Below are 26,690 nucleotides of genomic sequence, written 5' to 3' on the forward strand. Positions count from 1 at the left end.
AAAGAGAAAGAATACAAAGGATATCCTGGAAAAATACAACTTTTGTTTAAACACACACACACACACACACACACACACACACACACACACCCTGGTACTAGAAATCCGGGTTGATGTGATTCATACAGTAAAAATGACTTGGAATACTGGTTTTAACAGACATTGTGAATTGTGAAATGATTCAACATAAATATCAATATATTACCTAATTTCTTTTATTAGACTTTTGTAAAACCAGAAACGACTGGCCTGGGAACACTTAAGTCAAAGAGAAAGCGGTTGAAGGAAGAGCACCAGGTAATCGACGTCTGGCCAACACAATAGGGTGCTGCCAAAAAGCAACGATTCACTCTCACATCAGACAACGACAATAGTGGTGACAGACATTCCTTTTCGATAGAGTACTTTATGTCTGTTTGTCAACTTTATTTTTAAAATCTGGAAAGTTAGGCGAGAGGTCTACAATAGAAGATACTTCTTGGAGAAACAGATCTTTGTAGACTAATGCTAACAGGTAGCCTTTTACTTGAAAAGTTCCTGAAGATGAGAATTCCTATCCCAAGGCACAACCCTCCACTTACTACCTTGATGCCACAGGGGGGAAGTTTCTTCCTAGCAGTACAGATGGATTATGGTTTGGGGATCCTTGGAAAAGTTCCTCTCTTCTCGCAAATCCCTGTCTTCTGCTACTCCTGGTGGTCAGGAAGGCTATACATTTTAACTCAAGTCAGTGGCCACTGTGGCAGTCATTAACACTGTTCACTAAATTTTCCTCCTGGGGATACAGTGATACTTATGCATCCCCTCCCCCAACCTTTTAAGTTACAGTGGCCATGTGACTTGCTCTGGCCAATGAGATGTGGGCTGAAATAACAGGTGTCTTTCCAATAGATGCATTACAAGCCAGTGTACATTTTCTAGATTCTCTTTTGCCAACTCCACTCTCCAACTTCCTGACTCCTATCTTGGCAAATGGAAATGATTAGATGACAGTTGCTCCATCAGTCTGGGCTCTGGAGGGTGGATGATGAGACACAACTTCCTGACTCCCATCTTGGCAAATGGAAATGATTAGATGGCAGCTGCTCCATCAGTCTGGGCTCTGGGGTGGGGGGGGGGGTGGATGATGAGACACAGAGTCATGGGCACAGCATATAGCATGGGAAGAACATGTGGAACATACAGAGCATACTGTCTTAAATCACTGAGATTTTGAGGCTGTCACTACATCAGAGCCTGGGTCTACACTCACTGATGTGAATTTGCAGTTTTCTTACTGTGTGCAAAGTACTGACCTAAACTAAAAAGGATACAGATATTTCATTAAGAAATAAGTTAGGGGTGCCTGACTGGCTCAGATGGTAGGGAGTGCACCTCGATCTTGAGGTCGTGAGTTTGAGCCCCTCCTTGGGGGTAGAGTTTACTTAAAACACAAAAAAGAAACAAGTTAATTTTCTGACTTTCCCTTTTCTTTGGGTGCCAACCTTTCTTGTTTGGTTTACAATCAGAGAAATCAGACCAGCTTCTGCCACTTATACATTAGTATGAATAAGTTTTAGAGCTGGAATTATTAGCAAACTGTAGAACTACTTTCAGGAATTGTAGAGAGAAAGTTCTTACTGATAAAATTTCTGTGCTTTTGCAAACCACTATAAACATAGGATAGATTTTTATACAGAAATAAACACATACAGCAAACCTGAGTTAAGGAGTATATATGATTTCAGCAATTCACTCTAGGACAAAAAAATGTAGTCACTTCATTTAACTAAAATGTATATTATTTATAATCAATTCCATATACTCCTAGCTGTTTTATAATTTTTTTTAACGTTTATTCATTTTTTGCAAGACAGAGAGAGACAGAGCATGAATGGGGGAGGGGCAGAGAGAGAGGGAGATACGAATCCCAACCAGGCTCCAGAGCTCCAGGCTCTGACAGCATAGAGCCTGACGCGGGGGTCTAACTCAGACTGTGAGATCATGACCTGAGCCAAAGTCGGATGCTTAACTGAGCCACCCAGGCGCCCCACTCCTAGCTCTTTTAAAGTACATATTAAAGTTCCAATCATAATAAAATACTCAATGAGAGATGATTATAACTCATTAACCATGGAAATCTAATTAACAAATAAGCGAAATTACTATACTCTAATGTCACATTGAAACTTTTTAAGTGAAAACTGATGTTCACTATATCATATTCCTTTCTTTTGTAAAAAATTCAATAATAAATGCTAAACAGTAAATTTAATACCTAAAGTATATGTAAATATCAACCTAAACTAAGAAGCATAAGGTTAAATACATCAGTACAAAATAACATAAGGAAACAATCAATAGCCTTTAGTAAACATGATTAAAATTGTTCTTTTTCAGAAAAGTAGCATAAGTGTACCATTAAATGGCTAAGAAAGTTTTAGCTGGATCATTTCCTCAAACTAAAGCAAATATACATTGCACAATTCCTTTCCCATTTACCTTTTATAATTTCTTCATGTTTACAATTTCACAAAATGTTCTAATGTCTATTCTGTTTTAAAGGTCCACCATAAATGACCAACGATACTTAGTAATTAATTAAATTTCGATGTAGTCTCTAGCTCACTGGTTTTCAAAACTTTCTCCTTCACAGAACCAGCAATTACAAAACAGACTTAAAAAAAGCAAGCTGTTCTGCCAGGATCAGTGGGAGAGGTTGAGGTGGGGAGTGGGGTACAGCTGTGGGGGCTTACACAGGGGATCAGAGATTGTGCATATTTTCAGCCACCTTGTTATATATTCTTTCTGTCTCAACACACTGCCTCAATCTTCCAGGCCATTTGCTTATTTACATTATCAATGCACAGATTTTGCTTTAAAATTAGAAGAATTTTCTGTTGGGTTTTAAAAAAAATAAAAGTCACAGAAGACCTGATAAAGGTTTAGTCAGAAACATTTACTAAATATTTTCTAGTGCTAGACACACAGTGTTCAGCAAAGGGATATAAAAACAGCAGAAACTTAATCCTTATTTTTGAGTTACACAGATTCTACTGGGGAAAGGGACGGTGCAGGAGTAAGAGGACCAGGAACAACAAGTGGTAACAGCATGTGCAGAGGATGCAGGAAGGGAGTCTTGGACTCCTCCTTGTAGGAGTAGAAGTGGTACCAGCAGTCGGGTCAGGGAGGGCCTCACTGAAGGGCCATATCTAGGTTGGGGGAGGTGGGAGAGCCATTCTGGGGATAGCAAGTGTGGATATAAAAAGTGCACAGATGTGCTTGGAGTACTTTAGGAAGGAAAAAAAAAAGCACATTGTAGTTTCAGAGGAAGGTGTGTGAGGGGCACAATGAACAGAACTAGAAAAGATAAGCTGAGACCAGATTATTAAAGGCTCTGTAGGCGGAATCAAAAAGACTCAACTTACAAAGTCACAAGGACCAGTGGAGGTTTGCCGGAAGGGCTGTGTGGCATGGTTACATCCTTATATGGTGTGAAAGTGCAAGACTGATGGAAAGGCTAAGAAGCTGGAGCTATGGTCGGGTCATGTGGATATCCTTAAGTCCGTTTTCTGCCTTGTTATCCTATCATTGCAAAAACAAAACTAACAAACCAAAAACACAAACCTTTTTTCTTACAGGTCTGTTCAAGTGTCACTGTTTTGAAGAGCTACGTTTCCTCGCCAGAAGATAAAATCCACAGGGAAGGGATTTGAGGTGCTTTTATTCTCAGGTATGTCTCAAGGCAAGGAACAGTGTGCAGTGCCTGGCAGGAATGCGACCAGCATCACTGAAGAGATAACACGACTTCTCTCATGTTGTGACTCCCCGCTTTATCTGCATCGCCGTCCAATCCCACACCACTTCAGGGTGCAGCTCTACTCAAACACACACCCGCGAGAGAGCTCTCCTGCTGGCACCCTATCTCATCTAACAATCCAACACTTCCCTGTTAGCCTCCCTAACTCCTCCTCCTCCAACATGGGTCTTTCTGTTACCAAGTTCTTCCCCCAAAACTTTTTCTCAGAATATTGATGAAAAGGAGTTTTGGAAATCCAACCCTTTTCTCATCTTACAATGTATTTAGTATTCTTACCTTTGCTATTTCCCTTTCTTTTCTGCTAATTAATATAGACTTAGTTAACCATGTAGTATTTTTTTCATACTATAGACATTTAAAATGAGGTGTTTTTCTAAGAACAACCTTGGTTACTTTCCACCGAATTTAAAGGGATGCTTATACTTTAGTTGTTTGTTGAGTAGTCTATTTTAATATTATGGATTCATTCCCTGATCCAGTTAAGAGATTTAAAATTTTCAAGCGGTTTCACCATTTTAAATATGTGTATCATTTATGCTCAATCTTATATATTTTTTAAAAGCTTTATTGATTTTGAGACAGAAAGAGAACCAGCAGGGGAAGGATAGAGAGGAAGGCAGAGGATCCAAAGCAGGCTCTGTGCTGTCAGCAGGGAGACCCACATGGGACTTGAACTCTCAAATCATGAGAGCATGACCTGAGCTGAAGTTGGACACTTAACCGACTGAGTCACCCAGGTGCCCCCCAGTGTTACAGTTTGACTGTGGCATTACACATATATCTTACTAAAAACATTTTATGGTCTGTAACATATAATAAATATTCTTCAAGAATTCAATTACTTAATTTTTCTATTTCATTATGCCATTATTTCAGGCCTCCTTTTAAACTGTACTGCTCACATCTGTTATTTATTAATTGCATAGGCTTAATATATTTTGATCTTATAGTTTTATGACTTTTTTCCAATCCTTTTTGTGTGTGTGTTTTTGCAATTATGCCCTCTATTGATATTTCTGCTTTCTGGATTCAAATCAACTTTATTAGAGACCATAATTGAATTACTATCCAGAGAGGAGGATATAAATCTAAACCCAATTTTTACAATTTAGGCAGGACTTGGGGAGATGGGTATTAATGTATTTCTGCTGGATTTTTTTTCCTGTTTATATCAGATAGTTCTACATTTTATGGAAAATTTAGTATGTATAAGGTGACATGTGGGTTATTTTACATTATCTAATTTTTAGTGTTTATAAAAAAGTGTTAAGAGAGAGAGATACAAAAAAGAACTCTTAATTATAGAGAACAATGTGATAGCAGAGGGGAGGGGTGGGGGATGGGTGAAATAGATGATGGGAATTAAGAACAGCACTTATCATGATGAGCACTGGGTGATGTATGGAAGTGTTCAATTACTACATTGTACACCTGAAACTAATATAACATTGTATGTTAACTAACTGGAATGGAAATAAAAACATTAATTAAAAAAATATTCTGACTTCATTCTCTGTTTTCAACAGCTCTGTGTGTATTATGCACATTTACTGTAAGTCACTTTAATTTCCTTGCAGAATAAGGCAGGAGACAGGTGGATGGTCTGGAAGATGACTTTATTCTCGTAGATGGTGGCAGATATTGAGTTTGAAAGGGAACCCCATCAATGCATCCTGAGTTTCCAAGGGATTTCTAAACATTTTTATAATTATTAGTCACTAATCAAACTCTACAAAATTAATGGCTAGAACCGTAGTACCCCAAATGTCTGAATCCTATTATGAGAAAAGAGTGAATCTTTCTACCACTAAACTCATATTCTCAATCTTATTTCTCTCTTCTCCACTCCATAATCCTATCAGTTTCCTATATGTTTTTCCCCTTGACATTCCCAAACTTAGTGGCATTAGCTACTTCTCTTTTCAGGAAGTCCTTCGGCAATCTTCTGTAGTGGTGTATGGAGCAGTTGATTTCTTTTGGTGAATTTGGGTAACAATACTTTTGCCACCTTTGAAATGAAGGGTATCTTGGCGGAGTAAACTGATTTAATATAAGGATCCATTATGTGTGTTTCCCCTGTGTTAGATCAGATGTCTTTGTGACCTTCATTCATTGACAGCTAGTTCTTCAATGGTTTTAGCACCCAGGAGTTGTTTTTTTTGTTTTTCTAGTTCACATACAGAAAACATACTAGTCAAATGTTTCCTCTGATCTTGGTAGTTCTAAATGTTCTCTCTTAATTTACAGAATAAAGTAGTTTTGCAAATCAGGAAAAGTTTTTTCAAGCATATCATTAAATCTATCAGTTTCTATGTGGTTTGTCTATTTCCTGTGACACCTTTACTCATCATAGTGACGTTGTGTCTTTTTTTTTTTTTTTTTTTTTGCGGGGGGGTGGCTTCAAAATATCTACTCTTTCCACTCTTTGAATAGGGCCTCAGTTTCCTCTTCAGGAATGATCTTTACTCAGTCTTCTAGGGATACTGAATTCAAACCCTATGGAAGATTTTTTTCTGTCATATCCTCTCTTTCATTCCCCGAGATCCCTAAGGGGCCACATGCCAACTGATGTCATTCTCCTGGGCCTTTGTGTCTTAACAAAGGTAGAAAAAATAGGGCATGTTTATTAATTCTAAGATGTCCCAGAGTGATTATCCAGCCACAGAGATTCTCTGTGGCAACTTGAGACTTACTTCCAACTTGTTTTCAGCCCTCACTATGAGTCTGTGGCATTACTATATCCTGTTAAATTCTCTTTCTGCTCAAGAAAGCCATTGGTTGCTCCTGTAAAACAAATAATATGTGATATATTTATGCATGCTACTTCCCACATGTATCACCTTCTCTTGTAATATCTTTTTTTTTTGCATTTTACAACTTTCAATATCATTTTTGCTTAGGTTACTCTTACTCTACAGTGAGGTTTCCTAAAATTTGTTCTGGGAAACATTATTTGTAACTCAGCAAATGTTACACTAGGAAAAAAGGAGAGAGGTTATAGTTAAGTATGGAAAACACAGGGATAAATAAAATTCAATTAGTTTCTTTTTCTGTACATTGTGAATTTCTAAGACAGAATATAAGATGTAGCTTTTTCTGAACTTATTTTTAGTATGTATACAGATACAGACTTATCCTGACATGTCTAAAAAAGAAACTAGTGCTCTGTAGAACACATTTTGGGTAATGATATTCTAGATACTGCTATTTACTATCTCCAATGAGGATTTTAGTTTCCCTTGAGCTTATAATGGAGCAATACTATCTATGTTATTTATATTTAATACTACTCATTCCTATTTACTATTCATCTTACCTCTAGCCTGTTTGTAATTCTTGTGATTATTTGCATTTCATATATAGACTGAAAATCTTGTGGCTTGACTGTTTTTTTTTTTTTAAGTTTTTCAATATTTATTTATTTTTGAGAAAGAGAGAGACAGAGACAGAGAGCAAGTGGGTGAGGGGCAGAGAGAGAGGGAGACACAGAATCTGAAGCAGGCTCCAGGCTCTGAGCTGTCAGCACAGAGCCCAACATGGCCTGGAACCCACGAACCATGAGATCATGAGCTGAGCTGAAGTCAGCCACTTAACCGACTGAGCCACCCAGGCGCCCCATGGCTTGACTGTTTTTAATGGCACTACAAAATATTTTAAATGAGCTGGGGTGTTTTAAAAGTTTTGAATATGTCCCTATAATCAAACTATTTATCAACAGGTATGTCATATTCCTGTTGTAATTTTGGTAGGGTTTAGAATTCCATTGGTATTCTTGATTACTATTTAGTGTTTCTAATTGTAATTTTCCTGAAGCATGTAACACAAACAATTGGTACTTCCTCTTCTGTTTTTGCAATATAAATTTAAGAATCTTGTGTTTATATCAATGTGGAGCTATATACTTCTGATGGTGATTTATAAGATGTTCTCAAAATACTGCTGAGCCTCAGCAATGAAATGGGAATGTTAAATTATTGTGACTTAGAACCCCTCTATGAGATGATTTAAGAAGATGAATTTTCCTAGACAAGATAAGTAAATACCTTAGTTTACATAAAAAATACAGTATAGAACATTATCAACAATCTGAAACTAACTAATTCATAATTTGGCCATATTGATGTTCTTTCTATTAATGAATGCTCAATTATTATTTTTTTTTTGTTTTGATATGGAGACAAATAGCTTAAGCACAGATTTGAAGTAAAGTAATTTTTCTTGACCACATTCCTGACAGCCTATTCCCTGAGTGTTTGGGGTAAAATAATTTTTCTTGACCACATTCCTGATGGACAACTCCCCTGAGTGCATTGGTCAAATGAAATTGTCAGTGATGAGGTAACTGAGAGGAAAAAAGAGGAGATGGTGTTACAAAAGTCTAGTATTTATCACTTCTCACCAAGAAATCCCACTTTAGAGAATAAATATTTATTAGCTACATTATCCAAAATACAGGAATACTAGAAAAAACCCAACTATCCAACATTTAGAGACTGGTTATGCAAAAACTATGCTGAGAAGATGAATCCTTATGTACTAAAAGTATATTCTATAGAAACAGAAATGTATGTAGAAAAGAAAATACCTTAAGTAATTTTTATGAAATTAAAATGTAGACAATCTAGATGTAATGAAAACAATGTTTTGCATGGGGATAAGCATAAAACAAATACACTAAAAGAATTATTTTCAATGGAGGTGTTCTTTGTAGTCTTTAGTTTACTAAAGTTATCTAAGTATGGAATAAAAAAATACCTTTACAAGATCTGAGGCAAATGATTTTATCTATAGGAAAAATATCTGTGGGTATTATAGTTATATAAAGTACATAAATATACGTCTATAATAAGCACACACGCATATGAAATATATATGTACATAAACTTAAGTCACTGTTACAGGTGAAAAAAAATCCCAATTAAGTATGATGCAAATTTAAAAGAAATGTTACTTGTTTCTCTTTATATGCTCAATTATCCTATTTGAGTCCAGATATATGCTAGCATGCCATTCTTACTTCCTCCAAATTGTCTCACCTCCACATAAATGATGAACAAAGTTAAAACCAAGTTCAGTGTAAGTATGTCATGTCAAAAACAATGAGAATACCAGGCACTGGACACTCAAAGACAAATATTCTAAAAGCAGATACTTGCTAACTAAAATAACATTAATTTTCAGTATGTCTTTTTAAAAATATGGATTCTCTGGCTTAATGCTTAGAACATCTTAAACTAAACTGAACACATGAAGTTATGTGGGACTGGAAAAAAGGAAGAAGAGGCATGATGTGCCAGAAAGTCTCTTTACCCTGGCTGAGAAGGCGACAGAATCTATAACGAAGAAAAGAATTTAACACTTCAACAGGACAGATATAGGGGAATATAGAAGCCATTTATATACTTTAAAAATATCTACGGTAGAATAAAATCTAAAGACGGAGAGAACGTTAAGATTGCGCAGGCTGCTTTGTTATGGCTAGGAAAGTACCCGAGAGACAGGAACAAAGTCAAGCAGCTTTTCTCATTAAACATTTATTGCTCTGCTTAAATCTGTTTGAAGGAGCATAGAAATACATGAAATACTACACTAGGTAAGATCCACTCTAGCCAGAATGCTGAGGCTCACACAAATCTGACTGACATGAAATTGAAATATCTGACTGTTTTGCCTTGACGTCAGCTTTTAATACTGTCAACATTAAAGACGAAGTCTGCTCCAACAACTTAGTGGAAACTTAAGATATTCATAAAGTTGTCCAAAACCTTTCAAGAAAATAGCATTCATACTCTATACAAGCATGATACAAAAATCCTTTCTTAATCTGTCAATAAAAGGCAGCTAAATGAAAAATTCCTGCTTTCCTCGGAACAGATAATTAATTGAGCTTTGCTCTAGGAAGAGCTCCAAAGCACTTTACACAGGGACACACTGGCCTACAGGGCTTCTCACTGCAAGGCTATCTCACTCACCCTCTCAATTTCTTAAACACTGTAATTTTTATATCTTACCTGTCAAAATGTCTCTACCTTAAAAAAGGTTTTTATTAAGCTAACATTATGCTAACATTAAAATAATTTTTAAGGAAAAAACAATCATTCACAGGCCTGCCATTGCACTAAGCCTGTTTAATTGGTCAACAGGCGTATGTGATTTATGGTTGTAACCACACCACACCTAACGGAATGGAGGCAGGCTTTTTTAAAGGCATTGCTTAACATTTCCTTACAACTTGTGCCCAAATCTCCCAGTGTGCTGGTCTAATTAGTATATATTATATGACAATTCATTGTATGCTTGAGGCCCATCAAAATATGAAAATAGGTACCATAGAAAGCACATTTTACTCCAAAAAATGTAATTTTATTGTTTCATCTTACCTCTTCTCCAGACAGATAGTAGGCTGAGAGTAGTCCACCAACGAAGCGTATATTTACTTCAAAAACAGAAACTTCAGCATTCTGTGGAAATAGAATAAAGAAAGTTCATACATAAATGATAGCACACAATTGAGAAAAATGCCATCATGATAAAATGTGCCAAATATTTAAATTTTACTCCATCTTATGTTTGCCCAGAGCAATTTATATACAAGAGAAAATGTTCCTCTCTTTTAACAATGTCAAAATATATGTAAACAAAAATAATTTTCACTCTTAACAATTATAAAATATTTCTAAAATTAAGTTATGCGCCCTCTGCTCAACAACAGATACGGTACTTAGCTGGTATTCTCTATTTGTGCAGATGCCGCAGGGCCAGGACATTTTATTTTTCTGTTCTGTTGTGTTCCCCTTTATCTTATTCATCTGCCTGCTTTTTCTTCCTGAAAGGCCATTCAGACTCTGTACTTTGGCTGGTGGTTGAACATTATTCTAGCGTTCTTCTCCCACCATGTTAAAGTAGCAGAGCTAGAATGCAAATAGAATTTGAAGTTGGGGGGACTTGGGTTCCCAGTGCTTTTTCCCAAATTCCTGCCTGGGGCTTAGGATGGACATCTTCCTGGGAAGAAATTTTATCTGCATAAAGGAGCCTGCTTTTATTACCCACAGTGTGCCAGATCCTGTGCTAGTCTCTTTACCTGAACTACATCCTTTAATACTCACACCAGGCTTGTGAAATAATTACTAGTCTTATGTCTATTTTACAAATGGAGACACTGAGATGTAGAGTGGTTATTGTGACATTTTTAAGGTCGGACAACAAATAAGTGGTTGAATCAGAATTTGACTGGAGTACTCCGATTCCTGGCCCATGGCTCTGCACTGTCCTGACTTCTATTATCACCTCCATGATAATGCACCAAGTCCCTTTATTAATGGTCATACCGTTGTGGCATATAATTAGTAATTATCACCAATACTTGTATTATTTTACAAGACTTGACTACTAAATAGACCTGTCCTACATGCTGTTACTAGAAAATTTCACACAGCTAACCTACAATAGGGGTAAGATCCTCTTTAATCTTTGGTTGCTTCCCTTCATGTTCATTGGCCTACTCAGTAGTTGTTCCCTTTTACATAAGGTCCAACCATTCACTGATAATCATAGGGGCTAACAGCAAACTATATTATAGATGGAGTCAATGTCTTGCAGATGAGCTTAGTTAAAATCATTCAAGACATTATTTCTTTTAACAAATATTTATCAAGCAACTACTATGTGCCAGGCACTGTCATAAGCCCTAGGGTCAAGGTAATGAAGACTGACAAGGTCCTCAGACTCATGGAATCTACACTTTAGTGGGAGGAAACAATTCCAGAAAAGACAAATACACATAGATTTTCATTTAATTGCCCCATGCTCTTGCTAAAAAGTTATAAGGATCTAACAATGAAAGCTAGCCAACTACTTATGGTTAAAAATTTTTCAAAAAATTTCCTGTAAAGGATGAAAACAACTTATGAGAATTAGTGGGCCAGAGGTAGGCAAAAGCATCATAAGACTCTTTAATGGGCTCGTTTAACAGTATTTCATAATCTGCAACATGCACCTGATATGATTTGACTCTATAGAGGTGCAATTTATCATTGAGGTGCATCATTCAGAATGAGCATTGTAGGCATATTGGTAAAAGCTTCTTTATTCCACAAAATCACTGATAAGGAAAAAGGAAGGGAGTTCACTAATTTACTTTGGTTCACACGCTATATTTCTTATGTCTAAAGGTAACAGTGTCTTATAGTAAAATCAAAGGAATTTAAACTCTTGTATTTTACTTGTGTTTTTCAGTTTTTAAGTCTGAGAGCAGTCCTCTGCATTTCTACCTACTAAAATCTGTGAAAGTGATTTTTATATTCTTATTCTGGCTATGGGTTTATTAGATATGCATTCTCTTCCTCCTATGAAAATTTTGGTTATGAGGACTTTGATATAGACATCTGATAAAAATTACTGCAAGGTAGAAGACGGAGCCATGTCAAATATCATCAGAATATATCTTCAGCTAGACATCAATCACTTATTGGGTACAGCTGTTCAACCAGATATTGATCCAGCAATGTATTCTAGAACCTAAATTCTGTTGATCTTGCTCTATAAAATATTGAGAAATGACCTTGCAAAACACCATGCTCAAAGTCAGTTGCTTTGCCTTTTGAATTTCATGGATCTAACAGTCTAGTGAGCCTGTCCAAGAAGCAAATCTGGCTTGTTAGTGAACCCATGCAGCTTTCCAGTGACTGCTGTGTCCTTGTCTTTAAAAGCCTTGTTCAGGAATGTCACATCACCATTACGACTACTCAAGAATCATCATATTTTCCCCCTTTTGAAAACTGGAATGACATTAGAACTCCCAACATTATTTTTTCTACTTCTTTTTATCAAAGTTAAATCTAAATTATTTATAAACCTTAATTTGTGAGATCTTTCAACATTCTGGGCTGTATTATGTGATTAGGTCAAAAGACTGAGATTTAGATATTTTGTTCACTTTATAGATCCTTCGATGAAAAGGACGAAGAAAATAAAAATTCTCCCACCATAGCAAACTGGTTTTCTATATTGGAAACAACAGACCATAAAAAGACTACCTTAGAGTCAGAAAGACCTGGGCTTGAAGGCTGAGGGTGAGATCCCAGGCAAGTCACTTACTCTCTTTGAGTCTCTGTTTTCTTGTTTGTAAAAAGGGACAACGCATTCCTTACAAGGCACTAGGAGTCTGAATGTAAAGCACTGTGTATGGTGCCTGGCATAATGCACTCAGCAGAGAACGGCTGCCATTACCCACAGCACAGTAACTCAGGCGACATAAACCAAGGCCTATCTTAGTTTATTTCCTCAGGGGTTACTGGAATATCAGAAACTCCAGAATCCTAATATTCTAAATTCTAGAATGCAAACTGACACATCTTCTCTGACCCTCATGGGAGTTCTCTTTCTCAATGTCTAAAAAATCCTCTTTTGAAATACTGTATTTTGACCAAACTTCCTTTTGGGTTTGATATACTTCATATAAGGTATCGGGATTTTCTTTAAAAAAAATTTTTTTTTTCAACGTTTATTTATTTTTGGGACAGAGAGAGACAGAGCATGAACGGGGGAGGGGCAGAGAGAGAGGGAGACACAGAATCGGAAGCAGGCTCCAGGCTCTGAGCCATCAGCCCAGAGCCTGACGCGGGGCTCGAACTCCCGGACCGCGAGATCGTGACCTGGCTGAAGTCGGACGCTTAACCGACTGCGCCACCCAGGCGCCCCGGTATCGGGATTTTCAAAAGGGAATTTCTACAATCAGGGTTGTAGGCTATCTTTATTAATTTCTGATTATGATTTCCATTAAAAATATTATTAAAGTGAATATATTCATCCCACCAATATTCATGCAGTATCTTTTAAGATGTTCTAAAACTTTTCTAGTGACTTACTCTAATGACAGAGAGGGATTAGGACAGGGAGAAGATAGTATGTGAAGGAGGGGAGTCGCAAAGAGCCCGTAACACTAAAATCTTGTGTGATTTATTTATTTTGCAATCTCCTTGATCTGTGTTTGTTTTAAAATAAAGTTACCTTCCTTAAATCTTTAAGTAAGGTTACATCGCAGGGATATGCTCCAATATTCTACGGCTTCTAGTGCACTGTCATATGTGGTTGCCAGGTTGAGAAGTTGATCCAGTCTTCTGGCTAAATTGCATGCACCTATTAGTTAATATCACAATTGATAAACAAGTGGAAGTGGACATTTTTGGCTGAAAGCCTAACCATCAAAAAATGTGGCTTGGAGAAATGCCTCCTTCATTTTGACTTTCCTCTACCAACGGTCTTTGAATTGAAGGGCACACTTAACCACATTCATATATAGATTAAGTAAAATATATTGTATAACTAAGGTCACACCTAGAATCAAGAGGTGAGTATGACAAATTATGGAAAAATTAGGCCACAGTACTAATCTTTTATACTGGTTGTCTTAGACTTATAATTTCTGTAAGTTTATCCCTTAACATTTGTGTCATCTAGTTCACTATACATTTATGTGAATTATGAAATAAACTGATAAAGAATGCTAAAATGGATAAAAGAGTTTAATTCAACATACCATTTTGCATGTCTCCCTCTCCTAATTCTTAATACTATGCTCCATATTTCTACTGACTTCCTTCAAGTCAACAGATTTGATTTATGAGCACAAAGAACCTAACTCTATCTGGGCAAGAGGAAAAGTGAACACTTCAAAATCCTTGTTTCAGAATGAATGTCTGAAGGATTAACTTTCTCCCACTAGGCAAGATAGAATTTTAAACAAGTAAGAAAACTTTATTAGGGATTTATTTGATATTTTTATAATCAATTTATTCACCAAAATTTTCTGTAAAATGATAGATTTTAATTAATATCAGTGAATGAAATGGGCTTCACCATTAGAATAACAAATTTAGTTTATAGCACAGATTTACCCACAGTTTTCTTTTGATTGAGGAACTACAGAGGCACAGCCTTTCCCTAAAGAACAGACATAGACTCAAACTTATACTAAAGGAATTCTTAATTCTTATGATTCTACATGGCATGACAGATCTGATTAATTGTATTTAATTGAAAAAGGCCTCTTGGGAAGAGGACTTTTATTTTCAAAATTTTCAAAAATATTTTAATAATATTCTGAGTATTTGGTCCAAATTCTTAGGCTTCTTTTTTTTTAATTTAATTTTTTATTTTTTAAAATTTACTTCCAAATTAGTTAGCATATAGTGAAACCATGATTTCAAGAGTAGATTCCATAATGCCCCTTGCCCATTTAGCCCATCCCCCCTCCCACAACCCCTCCAGCAACTCTCAGTTTGTTCTCCATATTTATGAGTCTCTTATGTTTTGTCCCCCTCCCTGTTTTTATATAACTTGTTTCCTTTCCCTTATGTTCATCTGTTTTGTCTCTTAAAGTCTTCATAGGAGTGAAGTCATATGATTTTTGTCTTTCTCTGACTAATTTCACTTAGCATAATACCCTCCAGTTCCATCCACGTAGTTGCAAATGGGAAGATTTCATTCTTTTTGATTGCTGAGTAATACTCCATTGTATATATACCACATCTTCTTTATCCATTCATCCATCGATGGACATTTGGGCTCTTTCCATACTTTGGCTATTGCTGATAGTGCTGCTATAAACATGGGGGTGCATGTGTCTCTTCGAAACAGCACACCTGTATCCCGTGGATAAATGTTTAGGCTTCTCTTTTTAAGGGTAATTCTCTGAGCCCTCAAATCAGAGACTACTTCTTTGCTAGCTATTCCTCCAAACTCCCCACCAGCTTTCTACTCAATGAACTGTAAGTGAAAAGCAAGCATTAATAATTGCCCTACCACAATCCAATGCAGTAACTATGTTTAATAATAACTGCTCCACTCCTAACATATATGATAACTATGCTTTGCCTTACTGAAAAGTACGTTGGAAACGAGACTTTTCAAAGACATTGATTTAAGAGTGGTAACTGCCCATACACCTTGCCTATGTTTAAGCTTAGCAGACACCTTGGATTATAAGTAGTATTTCAAAGTGTGTTTTGTATTATTATTTCGAGGATTAAAAGTATAAAACTCCTTTTAACAGATTAAGTTGAAATATTAAACAATGTAACTTAGTGTAACATATGTCCTAGCAGCTTTTAGTTTCATGTTTAAGTAACATGATAAGCCTCTTAAGAGGAACAAAGCGTTAGGCCACAAAGGTAGACCATCTTCTCTATGTGAATAGATTTCACTAATTATTGACAGAACATCTCAGTATCCTTTTAAAGCCAAAACTTAAATCATCACGCTTGGCAGGCACTGATTTGCATTCAGATAAAAATACTGAATAACTCCATTCAACAGATAATTAACTTATTTGCCTCCATAGAGACATAATGCTATTCTAAAATAGACTAAGGCAAATACTAAAGCAGGAGTCACTTCTTTCATGGTCTATGGCATAGAACTCTGGACCTATGTCAAGTCCGCATTCAGGTGTTTGAGATGATCCAAAAATTGCTTTGTGAGGTTAACTTATTTACGTCCTTCCAACAGGGAACCTTATAGTTTATTTTCTTGAAAAGTAGGGTAAAAGAACAGTCTGGATTATTAAACTATTGGTGGGAATAAAATTGGTGTAGCCACTGTGGAAAACAGTATGGAGGTTCCTCAAAAAATTAAAAATAAAATACCATATTGAAGCGCCTGAGTGGCTCAGTTGGTTGAACACCTGACTTCGGCTCAGGCCACGATCTCGGGGTTTGTGGGTTCGGGCCTCACGTCAGGCTCTGTGCTGACAACTCAGAGCCCAGAGCCCGCTTCAGATTCTGCCTCCCTCTCTCTGCCCCTCACCCATTCACACTGTCTCTTTCTGTCTCTCAAGAATGAATAAACGTTAAAAAAGTTAAAAAAATACAATATGATCCAGTAATTCCACTTTTGAGTATTTAATGAAAGAAAATGAAAACACTAATTCAAAAAGATACATGCATGCCCGTGCACACACACATAAATATTACTCAGCCATGAAAAAGGATAAGTCATTTGAGATAATATGGATGGACCAAAAGGGTATTAGCCTAAGTGAAATAAGTCAGATGAATACCATAAAACTTTACAAATATCATATATGATGTCATTTATATGTGGAATCTAAAAGACAAAACAAAGGAACAAACAAAACAGAAATAGCTTCATAAATACAGAGAACAAACTTTTGGTTGCCAGAAATGAAGGGGTGGGGGAAACAGGCAGAGGGGATTAAGAAGTGCAAACTTCCAGTTATGAAATAAATAAATCACAGGAATTAAAGTACAGCATAGGGAATACAGTCAATAATATTGTAGTAACACTGTATGGTGACAGAGGGCAACCACACTTAATGTCGTAAGCATTGCATAATGTAGAGAATTGTGAAATCAGTATATTATACACTTGAAACTTAAATAACATTGCATGTCAACATTGTACTTTAACTTAAAAAAAAGGGAAGAGATTAAGTTCACCTGTTATCTTAAACATACAGTACTCGTTATGATAAAAAGTACAATTCATGCAAATCAAGACTACAGTGAGATGCCACTTCACATCTGCTACTGATGGCTACTGTAAAAAACAAAATCAGAAAATAACAGTGTTGGTGAGAATGTGGAGAAACTGGAACACTTGCACACTATTGGTGGGAAGGTAAAACAATGCAGCAACTGTGGAAAGCAGCAAGGTGGTTCCTCCAAAAATTGTAAATAGAATTGCCATACAATCCAGCAATCCCACATCTGGGTGTATACAAAAAACAATTGTAAGTAGGATCTCAAATAGACATTTGGATACCTGTGTTCCTAGAAACATTCACAATAGCTAAGACATGGAAGTAATCCAACTGCCACTGACAGCTGAGTAAATAAGCAAAACGTGGAATATACATCTGATGAAAATATTACTCAACCTTAAAAAGGCAGGAAATTCTGACATATGCTGTAATATGAATGAACCTTGAAGACATTATGCTAAGTGAAATAAGGCAGTCACAAAATGACAAATACCTTATGAATACCCTTTATAGGAGGTGCTAGAGTAGTCATAATCATACAGACAGAAAGTAGAATGGTGGTTGTCAGGGGCTGGACGGATAAAGGTTGGGAAGTTAGTGTTTAATGGGAACTGAGTTTCAGTTTTGCAAGATTAAAAGAATTGGATATGGATGGTGGTGATGGTTGCACAGCAATATGATACTATTAATATTATAGTACTTAATACTACTGAATTGTACCCTTAAAAATGGTTATGATGGTACCAGTTTATGGTACCAGTGTATTTTACAGCAATAAAAAAATTAAGGAAAAAAAGTACAACCCATGTGCTTGCCAAAGACCACCATCTTAGTGTGTTGCTAGGTAAGCGTCTGGAATAGGCTAATCATCTATCCTTTGTCATTCTCAAAGCTCCCCCTGTCATAGAGATACCACTTTACCTCAATGAAGAAAAATGCTTTTTAATAGTTAATATAACTTTGGCATTTACTGAGGTTTTATATAAAAATTATTATCTGGAGAAAAGTTCTACATATTCTATAATATTAATACTGAACACAGTTTTCAATATTTCTCCTGAAAGGATCTAGGTAATCAATACTTCTTTGAGGTGACAGTAAAGAATAGGCAGCACTCAGAACTGAACTTAGAAATGCCTAAATAGGAAACTCTTGATCATTTGTTCTTATGTTAAAGACTTTCCAGTAGCAGGAGCCACCGCAAATCTCTTCTGGAAGTAGGCTAGATAAAAAACAAGTAGATCAATTGCACTTGAAGTCCAGATCATCTCTAACTATTTCAAAATATGACACAGTACAGTTATCCTTGCGCCCTGTCATCTGGTTCTCTGACTCTAGCATAGTCTGTTGAGAAGTAGGACAAGATAACTTCTCGTTCATTTAATTAGAATTTATTGAATACCTGTGGAACAATACACTTTAATGTGTGCTGTGATATGAAGATTACATGCCTAACCTGGGAGGATTCAAATTCTCTGGCTGCCTATATGTATTTCACAACTCTCTGCACTTCCTCTCTAATAAAAACAGGGTCGCTGAGTTAGGCAGATCTTGTTCACCCACAGCTTTTACTTGCTGTGTGATTTGGAAATTAGTTAATCACCTCTTCATGTATAAAAACAGGGACAATACCACTTACCCTGTAAGGTTGTCACAAACACTAAATGAGATAACTTATGGAAAAAAATCACCTAGCATAATACTTGGCATGTCTCTGTACTCTTTAAATGGTGGTTTCCTCTTTCCTTTCTTCCTCCCTCAAGAGAACTTGGCCCCAGCTAAGTACTCTATTTTTCCTGCTAGACTATAAGCTCCAGGAGGGTAACTGACCTTAAAACGTGTTTAGTAAATAACATATGAATGAAATAAATAATGAGTAACCAAGGATGTGTTTCAGATTCTTGGTTTTAGGATTACTTTGAATTAAAACCAGAAAACTCATGCATTGGAATCTACCTTTAGAGGTCTGCCCAGATCTGTGTTCCTCTACAGATGCTTGTACAAAGCTCTACCTGGGAAGCCCTTGCTCCTATATATTATCTCAGTGATTTATTTTAAGCCCGTTATTAGAGCCACTTGAACTCTGTGCTACCAAGTATGCAAATGGAATCAACTTGCTATGCCTTAATTAAAAGAAAATGAGTTTTAGTTAATGATAGTATAAACCAATAAAAAAAAACATTTACTTTACACCTGTAAGTGATGCAAATTGAATATTTCACATACAAACACATTTATTCTTGATGCTCAAGAGCACCACAGGATAAACCAACTCTCAACAGTAGTGTTTGTTTCAGTTTCATTCTGATTTTTCCCTTGCAATAAATTTGGATGCATTAACTTTTCTGCAATACCTGACACCGTCAATTATAATTAATACTTTATCAGGAAAAAAAGTTAATTTAAAAACAAGCAATAATTTATCTAAGCTGGAATCATATTACATGTTATCCATAAAAACAAAACAAATTTTCTCTCTTTGTTTAATAAGCTTCTCCAATGTCTCCATCCTTCAGATAAACGGAAAAAGTTTGCATTTTCAAAAAGAAAGCTGTGTAATTATTGATATAATCACCTGAGCCTCTGGGTAAATTGAGCAAATATAAAACGAATTCTCATATAAGACATATTAAAACCAACCAGAAAATTGGAAGCTGAAGAATTTTATAAAACAATGATTAGTAGATTAAAACAATACAGCTTTCCTGAATTTTATTTACTAATTTTAAGATGAGAAGTACTATCACTTGGATGTTACTGATAAATACTTTTTTAAGGGAAAATATGGCAACACCCAGAGAGAACTACAACAAATATGTTTCAAGATCTCTCACATTAGGAATAGTATTATAAGAAACAGAAATTTGAGACCTGTGGCTGTGACTTTTAAAGTATATTTTGAAAGACATAGGCCAAGATTATCAATAAGAGTTCTAAAATGGTATTTTACACAAGTCTGTCAATTATTTGGATAAAATCTTGGTAAAAAACAAAAATATAGCTTTAAATAAACAGCGTTAAAGGTCAGCATTTAAGCAACCACTCAAGAACAGTCAGACTGCTTTATCCTGCAAGTAAGGAAGCACAAAAATTGGCTCTTCTCCACAGCCTAATATGCCCTATTAGATTCCCTCTGCTTCCTCACAGGTCCCCACCGCCCACGGAACACATTCATGTCACCTGGTAGTGGTCTGAGGTCAGCCAACCACCTTCTGTTACCTTGTCTGTTAGCTTGAGAGGCCTTTACGCTTTGTTCTTTTAAATAAATGATTCCACAGTTTCTCAGACTACCGCTGGTCATGAAAGCAAAGAATTGTTGCAGGATTTGGGGAGTTTGGGGGAGCAATTTTGTAATTAAAAGACAAGGGACCTGGATACTATTCAGGTAGAGCATCACTGACATCTACTTTCCTGTCTTCAATCATTCGATCTTGGATAAATGAATATGGTAAAACTGCAAAATTAATTACAGAAATATGTTGCATTTATTTTCTTTTCTTTACATTTATTTATTTTTGAGAGACAGAGAGAGACAGAGCACAAGTGGGGAGGGGCAGGGAGAGAATGAGACACAGAATGAAAAGCAGGCTCCAGGCTCTGAGCTGTTAGCACAGAGCCTGACTTGGGGCTCAAACTCAAAAACCGTGAGATCATGACCTGAGCTGAAGCTGGACATCCAACCGACTGAGCCACCCAAGTGCCCCATATCTCTATACACTAACAATGAAGCAGCAGAAAGAGAAATTAAGAAAACAATCCCATTTACAACTATACCAAAAATAATAAAATATCTGGGAATAAACATCACCAAAGAGGAGTACTCTAAGAACTAAAACCCTGATGAAAGAAATTGAAGAAGTCACAAATAAATGGAAGGATATTCCATGCTCATGGATTAGAAGAGCTAATATTGCTAAAATGTCCATACCATCAAAGTAATATACAGATTGAATGCAATCCCTATAAGAATATTAACATTTTTCACAGAACTAGCACAATAATCCTAAAATATGTATGGAACCACAAAAGCCCCCAAACAGCCAAAGCAATCTTGAAAAAGAACAAAGTTGGTGGTATCAACAACCCCAGATTTCAAGACACACTACAAAGCTGTAGTAATCAAAACAGTTTGTTACTGGCACAAAAACAGACACAGAGATCAAGAAAACATAATAGAGTCCAGAAATACACATTTATTTGGTCAATTAATGTATGACTAGTCAAGAACATACAATGGAGAAAAGATAGTCTCTTCATCAAATGGTGCCGGGCAAACTGGACAGCTACATGCAAAAGAATGAAACTGGACCATACACAAAAATAAATTCAAAATGGATTAAAGACCTAAATGTGAGATTTGAAATCATAAAATTCCTAGAAAAAAGGATAGGCAGTAATGTCTTTGACATTGGCTGTAGAAACATTTTTCTCGATATATCTCCTCAGACGGGGAAACAAAAGCAAAGTTAAACTATTAGGACCACACCAAAATAAAAAGCTTTTACACAGCAAAGCAAACCATCAACAAAACAAAAAGGCAACCTACTGAATGGGAGAAGATGTTTGCAAATGATATATCTGATAAGGGGTTAATATCCAAAATATATAAAGAACTTATACACTTTTAGATCAAAAAGCCCCAATCTAATTAAAACATGGGCAGAAGACCTGAATAGACATTTTTCCAAAGACATACAACTGGCCAACAAATATATGAAAAGATGCTTAACATCACTAATCATCAAAGAAATGCAAATTAAAATCACACAAGATATCACTTTACACCTGTCAGAATGGCACAATACATAAGAAATAACAGGTGTTGGTGAGGATATGGAGAAAAAAAAACCGTTCAGCACTGTCAGTGGGAATGCAAATTGGTGCAGCCACTGTGGAAAACAGTACAAAGGTTCCCCTAAAACTGAAAAATATAAATATCCTCTTAACAAAGGGGAAGGAGAGGTGAAATAGATAAAGGGAATTAGGAATATATTTATCTTGTTGAGCACTGAGAAATATATAGAATTGCTGAATCACAATATATATCAAAACGAATATAACATTATGTTAATTATACTTGAATTAAAGAAACAAGAAAGAAAAAACACTGGCTAACAGGAGGAAAAAAAAAATCATTTGATTTTGACGGAATCCAGTTCCTATTCTCCCAACCTTTCTTGAGGGGGGTTGGGGGAGGGAATACATTAACCATTTTCTCTCCCATAGATAGCTGATGACAAGCCCTATTTAAAGGTAGGTATTTTAGGGGCGCCTGGGTGGCTCAGTCGGCTAAGAGGCCGACTTCGGCTCAGGTCATGATCTCGCGGTCCGTGAGTTCGAGCCCCGCGTCGGGCTCTGTGCTGACAGCTCAGAGCCTGGAGCCTGTTTCAGATTCTGTGTCTCCCTCTCTCTGACCCTCCCCCGTTCATGCTCTGCCTCTCTCTGTCTCAAAAATAAATAAACGTCAAAAAAAAAATTAAAAAAAAAATAAAGGTAGGTATTTTAATTTAACTTATAAATAACAAGATGGGACAAAGATATTAGTAAGAGACGACAAACCCTCAAGAAGAAACAATTTTTTTTCACTGCTTTGATTTTTCATTCTCAGTTCTACTGATAATATTAGAGCTATCACAAGTCATTCCAATCAAATGGCTGTAGAACCTTGAGCAAATCACCAGCTCCCTGGGTCTGTTTTCTCATTAAAAAAAAAAATTTTTTTTTACATTTATTTATTTTTTGAGAGACATAGAGAGACAGAGCACAAGTTGGGGAGGGGCAGAGAGAGGAGGAGACACAGAATCTGAAGCAGAATCTGAGCTGTCAGCACAGAGCCCGACTCAGGGCTGGAACTCACAAACCGTGACATCATGACCTGAGTCAAAGTCGGACGCTTAACTGACTGAGCCACCCAGGCGCCCCCTGTTTTCTCATTTTTAAAATGAAAGAGCCGAACACATTGATCTCCAAGGCCCTTTTATGTTGGAATATGTCTCCTTTATATTCCAAATTCAATTATAAGGCAGATTAAACACAGACTTATCTAAATGTCCTTTAAGGCAGTGATCTCCAAAATGGGGCATACAAGGCAACTAATAAGAAGGCTGGAACAAAATATTCATTCTTTAAAAATATATATATTTATTTATTTTAGAGAGAGGGAGAGAATACAGATGGAGGGAGAGAATCTTAAGCTCAGCATGCAGCCTTGAAACAAAATATTCAAACTTTTAATTTATATAGGTTTTTAATGCAAAGAGTTAGGAAAAAGATTTAATTTTATCGATCTTTAATATTTTGACACTGTTGTCCTCACTGGGTCTGTGAGAGAACAAGAGCTCCACAAAGTGGAGGTGTTGAGAGGGAAACACTCTTTCTATGTCCAGTTTCAACATACAGCATGTTGCTTGTGCCTGGTTATGGAGATTTACAGATACTATCGAATGCTTACCAGATAGACAAGAAGCTTATAAGGCTTTCTGTGAAACAATCTCTGATTAAAAATACTAATAATGCAAACATAAATGAATGACTAGAACACAGCTGGGCCAACAGTCTTCCGCTTTTTTTTTTTATTTTTATGTTTTTAATTAAAAAAAAATTTTTAATGTTTACTTATTTTTGAGACAGAGAGAGACAGAGCATGAAGGGGAGAGGGTCAGAGAGAGAGGGAGACACAGAATCCGAAACAGGCTCCAGGCTCTGAGTGGTCAGCACAGAGCCCGAGCGGGGCTCGAACTCACGGACTGCGAGATCATGACCTGAGCTGAAGTCGGATGCTTAACCGACTGAGCCACCCAGGCGCCCCTCTTCCGCTTTTTTAAAACAAGTTTTTTGCCAATCTCATCATGAGGCAAAACACTGATTATGGAATTAGATGAGCTCTGACAAGATGCTGTCCTCCCAAATCAAAATTATCAAGAAGTTCTGAAGTGTCCGCTCTCCTTAATTCTGAACCTTTTCCTTGGTATACAATAGATTTTGATGTATTTGTTAAGAATGAGAGTACACGCGCAAAGATTTTTAAAGGCTTCAAATACATATTGACAACATTTTATGCAGACAAGGGTATAGAACTAACAAATTTTGAAGCCTTATTTATGTGACAGTGGATGCATATTGAGAGTTTAGTGGAGGTCTCCTTGGTATTGCAGCCTTGGCAGCCACATAGCCTGTGGGGGGCCTTAAGCCCACGCAGTCACAAGCAAATCCAAGTTCCTGGCATGACTCCCCCAATCGCCCTTGTGATCAATCGTCTCCCTAGCCCATCAGGGCCTTCCCCTTGTGCACACCTTAGAAAAGACTCCTGTGGACCTTACCAAAACGTAGCTCTTTCCAGTACAAATTGACCAATTTGACTCCAAAGTCTATACCCACCTACTATACCCACCCTACTAAAGGCATGTGCCCCAGGTTCTGTCTATACTCTGTCTGACCTCTCTGTGTGGCCCCTGGAGGCCTGCTGCGTACCTCCTCAGGACCCGTGAGTAATAAGCTTCTCTACTGGAGTTTCTCTTGTGGTCTTTTGTTGGACTGCAGCTCACCACCTGGTACCCTGTACTCCAATTAACAAAAGTTAATTTAATAAAATGAAAACAATGTGCCATGGCCCACGGTGCAAAAGCATGAGCATGGAGCCACACAGATTTCTGCTAGACTCACAGCTCTGACACACAACTAGCTGTGTGATCTGGATAAGCCTCTAAGGCTCCAATTTATAGCCTGTACAAGTGTGAAAATAATGGCCATCTCATAGGGTGGTTATGGGACTTGAACACCAACACTTGGCACATGTTGGCCTTGACAGATTTAAATTTCTTTTTTCTTACTCCTAATTTGCTAAAAAACAAAAACATGTACTTCTACAGTAACGGGGGCAAGAATATAGTATGGTACTATTTAAACATGCATTCTTTATGTGGTAATTGCAGGGGACTTTAACACCCCACTTACAGAAATGGATAGATCATCTAGACACACGGTCAATAAAGAAACAAGGGCCCTGAATGAGACATTGGATCAGATGGACTTGACAGATATATTTAGAAGTCTGCATCCCAAAGCAACAGAATATACTTTCTTCTCGAGTGCACATGGAACATTCTCCAAGATAGATCATATACTGGGTCACAAAACCGCCCTTCATAAGTTTACAAGAATTGAAATCATACCATGCATACTTTCAGACCACAATGCTATGAAGCTTGAAATCAACCACAGAAAAAAGTCTGGAAAACCTCCAAAAGCATGGAGGTTAAAGAACACCCTACTAACGAATGAGTGGGTCAACCAGGCAATTCGAGAAGAAATTAAAAAATATATGGAAACAAACGAAAATGAAAATACAACAATCCAAACGCTTTGGGACGCAGCGAAGGCAGTCCTGAGAGGAAAATACATTGCAATCCAGGCCTATCTCAAGAAACAAGAAAAATCCCAAATACAGAATCTAACAGCACACCTAAAGGAAATAGAAGCAGAACAGCAAAGGCAGCATCAACCCAGCAGAAGAAGAGAAATAATAAAGATCAGAGCAGAAATAAACAATATAGAATCTAAAAAAACTGTAGAGCAGATCAACGAAACCAAGAGTTGGTTTTTTGAAAAAATAAACAAAATTGACAAACCTCTAGCCAGGCTTCTCAAAAAGAAAAGGGAGATGACCCAAATAGATAAAATCATGAATGAAAATGGAATGATTACAACCAATCCCTCAGAGATACAAACAATTATCAGGGAATACTATGAAAAATTATATGCCAACAAATTGGACAACCTGGAAGAAATGGACAAATTCCTGAACACCCACACTCTTCCAAAACTCAATCAGGAGGAAATAGAAAGCTTGAACAGACCCATCACCAGCGAAGAAATTGAATCGGTTATCAAAAATCTCCCAACAAATAAGAGTCCAGGACCAGATGGCTTCCCAGGGGAGTTCTACCAGACGTTTAAAGCAGAGATAATACCTATCCTTCTCAAGCTATTCCAAGAAATAGAAAGGGAAGGAAAACTTCCAGACTCATTCTATGAAGCCAGTATTACTTTGATTCCTCAACCAGACAGAGACCCAGTAAAAAAAGAGAACTACAGGCCAATATCCCTGATGAATATGGATGCCAAAATTCTCAATAAGATACTAGCAAATAGAATTCAACGGCATATAAAAAGAATCATTCACCATGATCAAGTGGGATTCATTCCTGGGATGCAGGGCTGGTTCAACATTCGCAAATCAATCAATGTGATACATCACATTAACAAAAAAAAAGAGAAGAACCATATGATCCTGTCAATCGATGCAGAAAAGGCCTTTGACAAAATCCAGCACCCTTTCTTAATAAAAACCCTTGAGAAAGTCGGGATAGAAGGAACATACTTAAAGATCAT

The 26,690-nt window shown here is 36.7% G+C and overlaps 1 protein-coding gene across 1 annotated transcript in view; it reads right to left on the reverse strand.

Annotated features, from left to right (window-relative positions):
- The window catches only part of MAN1A1 (mannosidase alpha class 1A member 1), a 173,508-nt gene that overhangs the window by 98,535 nt on the left and 48,283 nt on the right, over positions 1-26,690 (reverse strand). The window contains exon 4 of the mRNA XM_040474511.1: positions 10,180-10,260. Coding sequence (XP_040330445.1) covers positions 10,180-10,260 — 81 coding nt within the window. The remainder of the gene's footprint in view (positions 1-10,179; positions 10,261-26,690) is intronic.

This window comes from Herpailurus yagouaroundi, unplaced genomic scaffold (assembly GCF_014898765.1).
Source record: "Herpailurus yagouaroundi ecotype Mexico unplaced genomic scaffold, PumYag 139, whole genome shotgun sequence".
In the NCBI taxonomy this organism is placed as follows: Eukaryota; Metazoa; Chordata; class Mammalia; order Carnivora; family Felidae; genus Herpailurus; species Herpailurus yagouaroundi.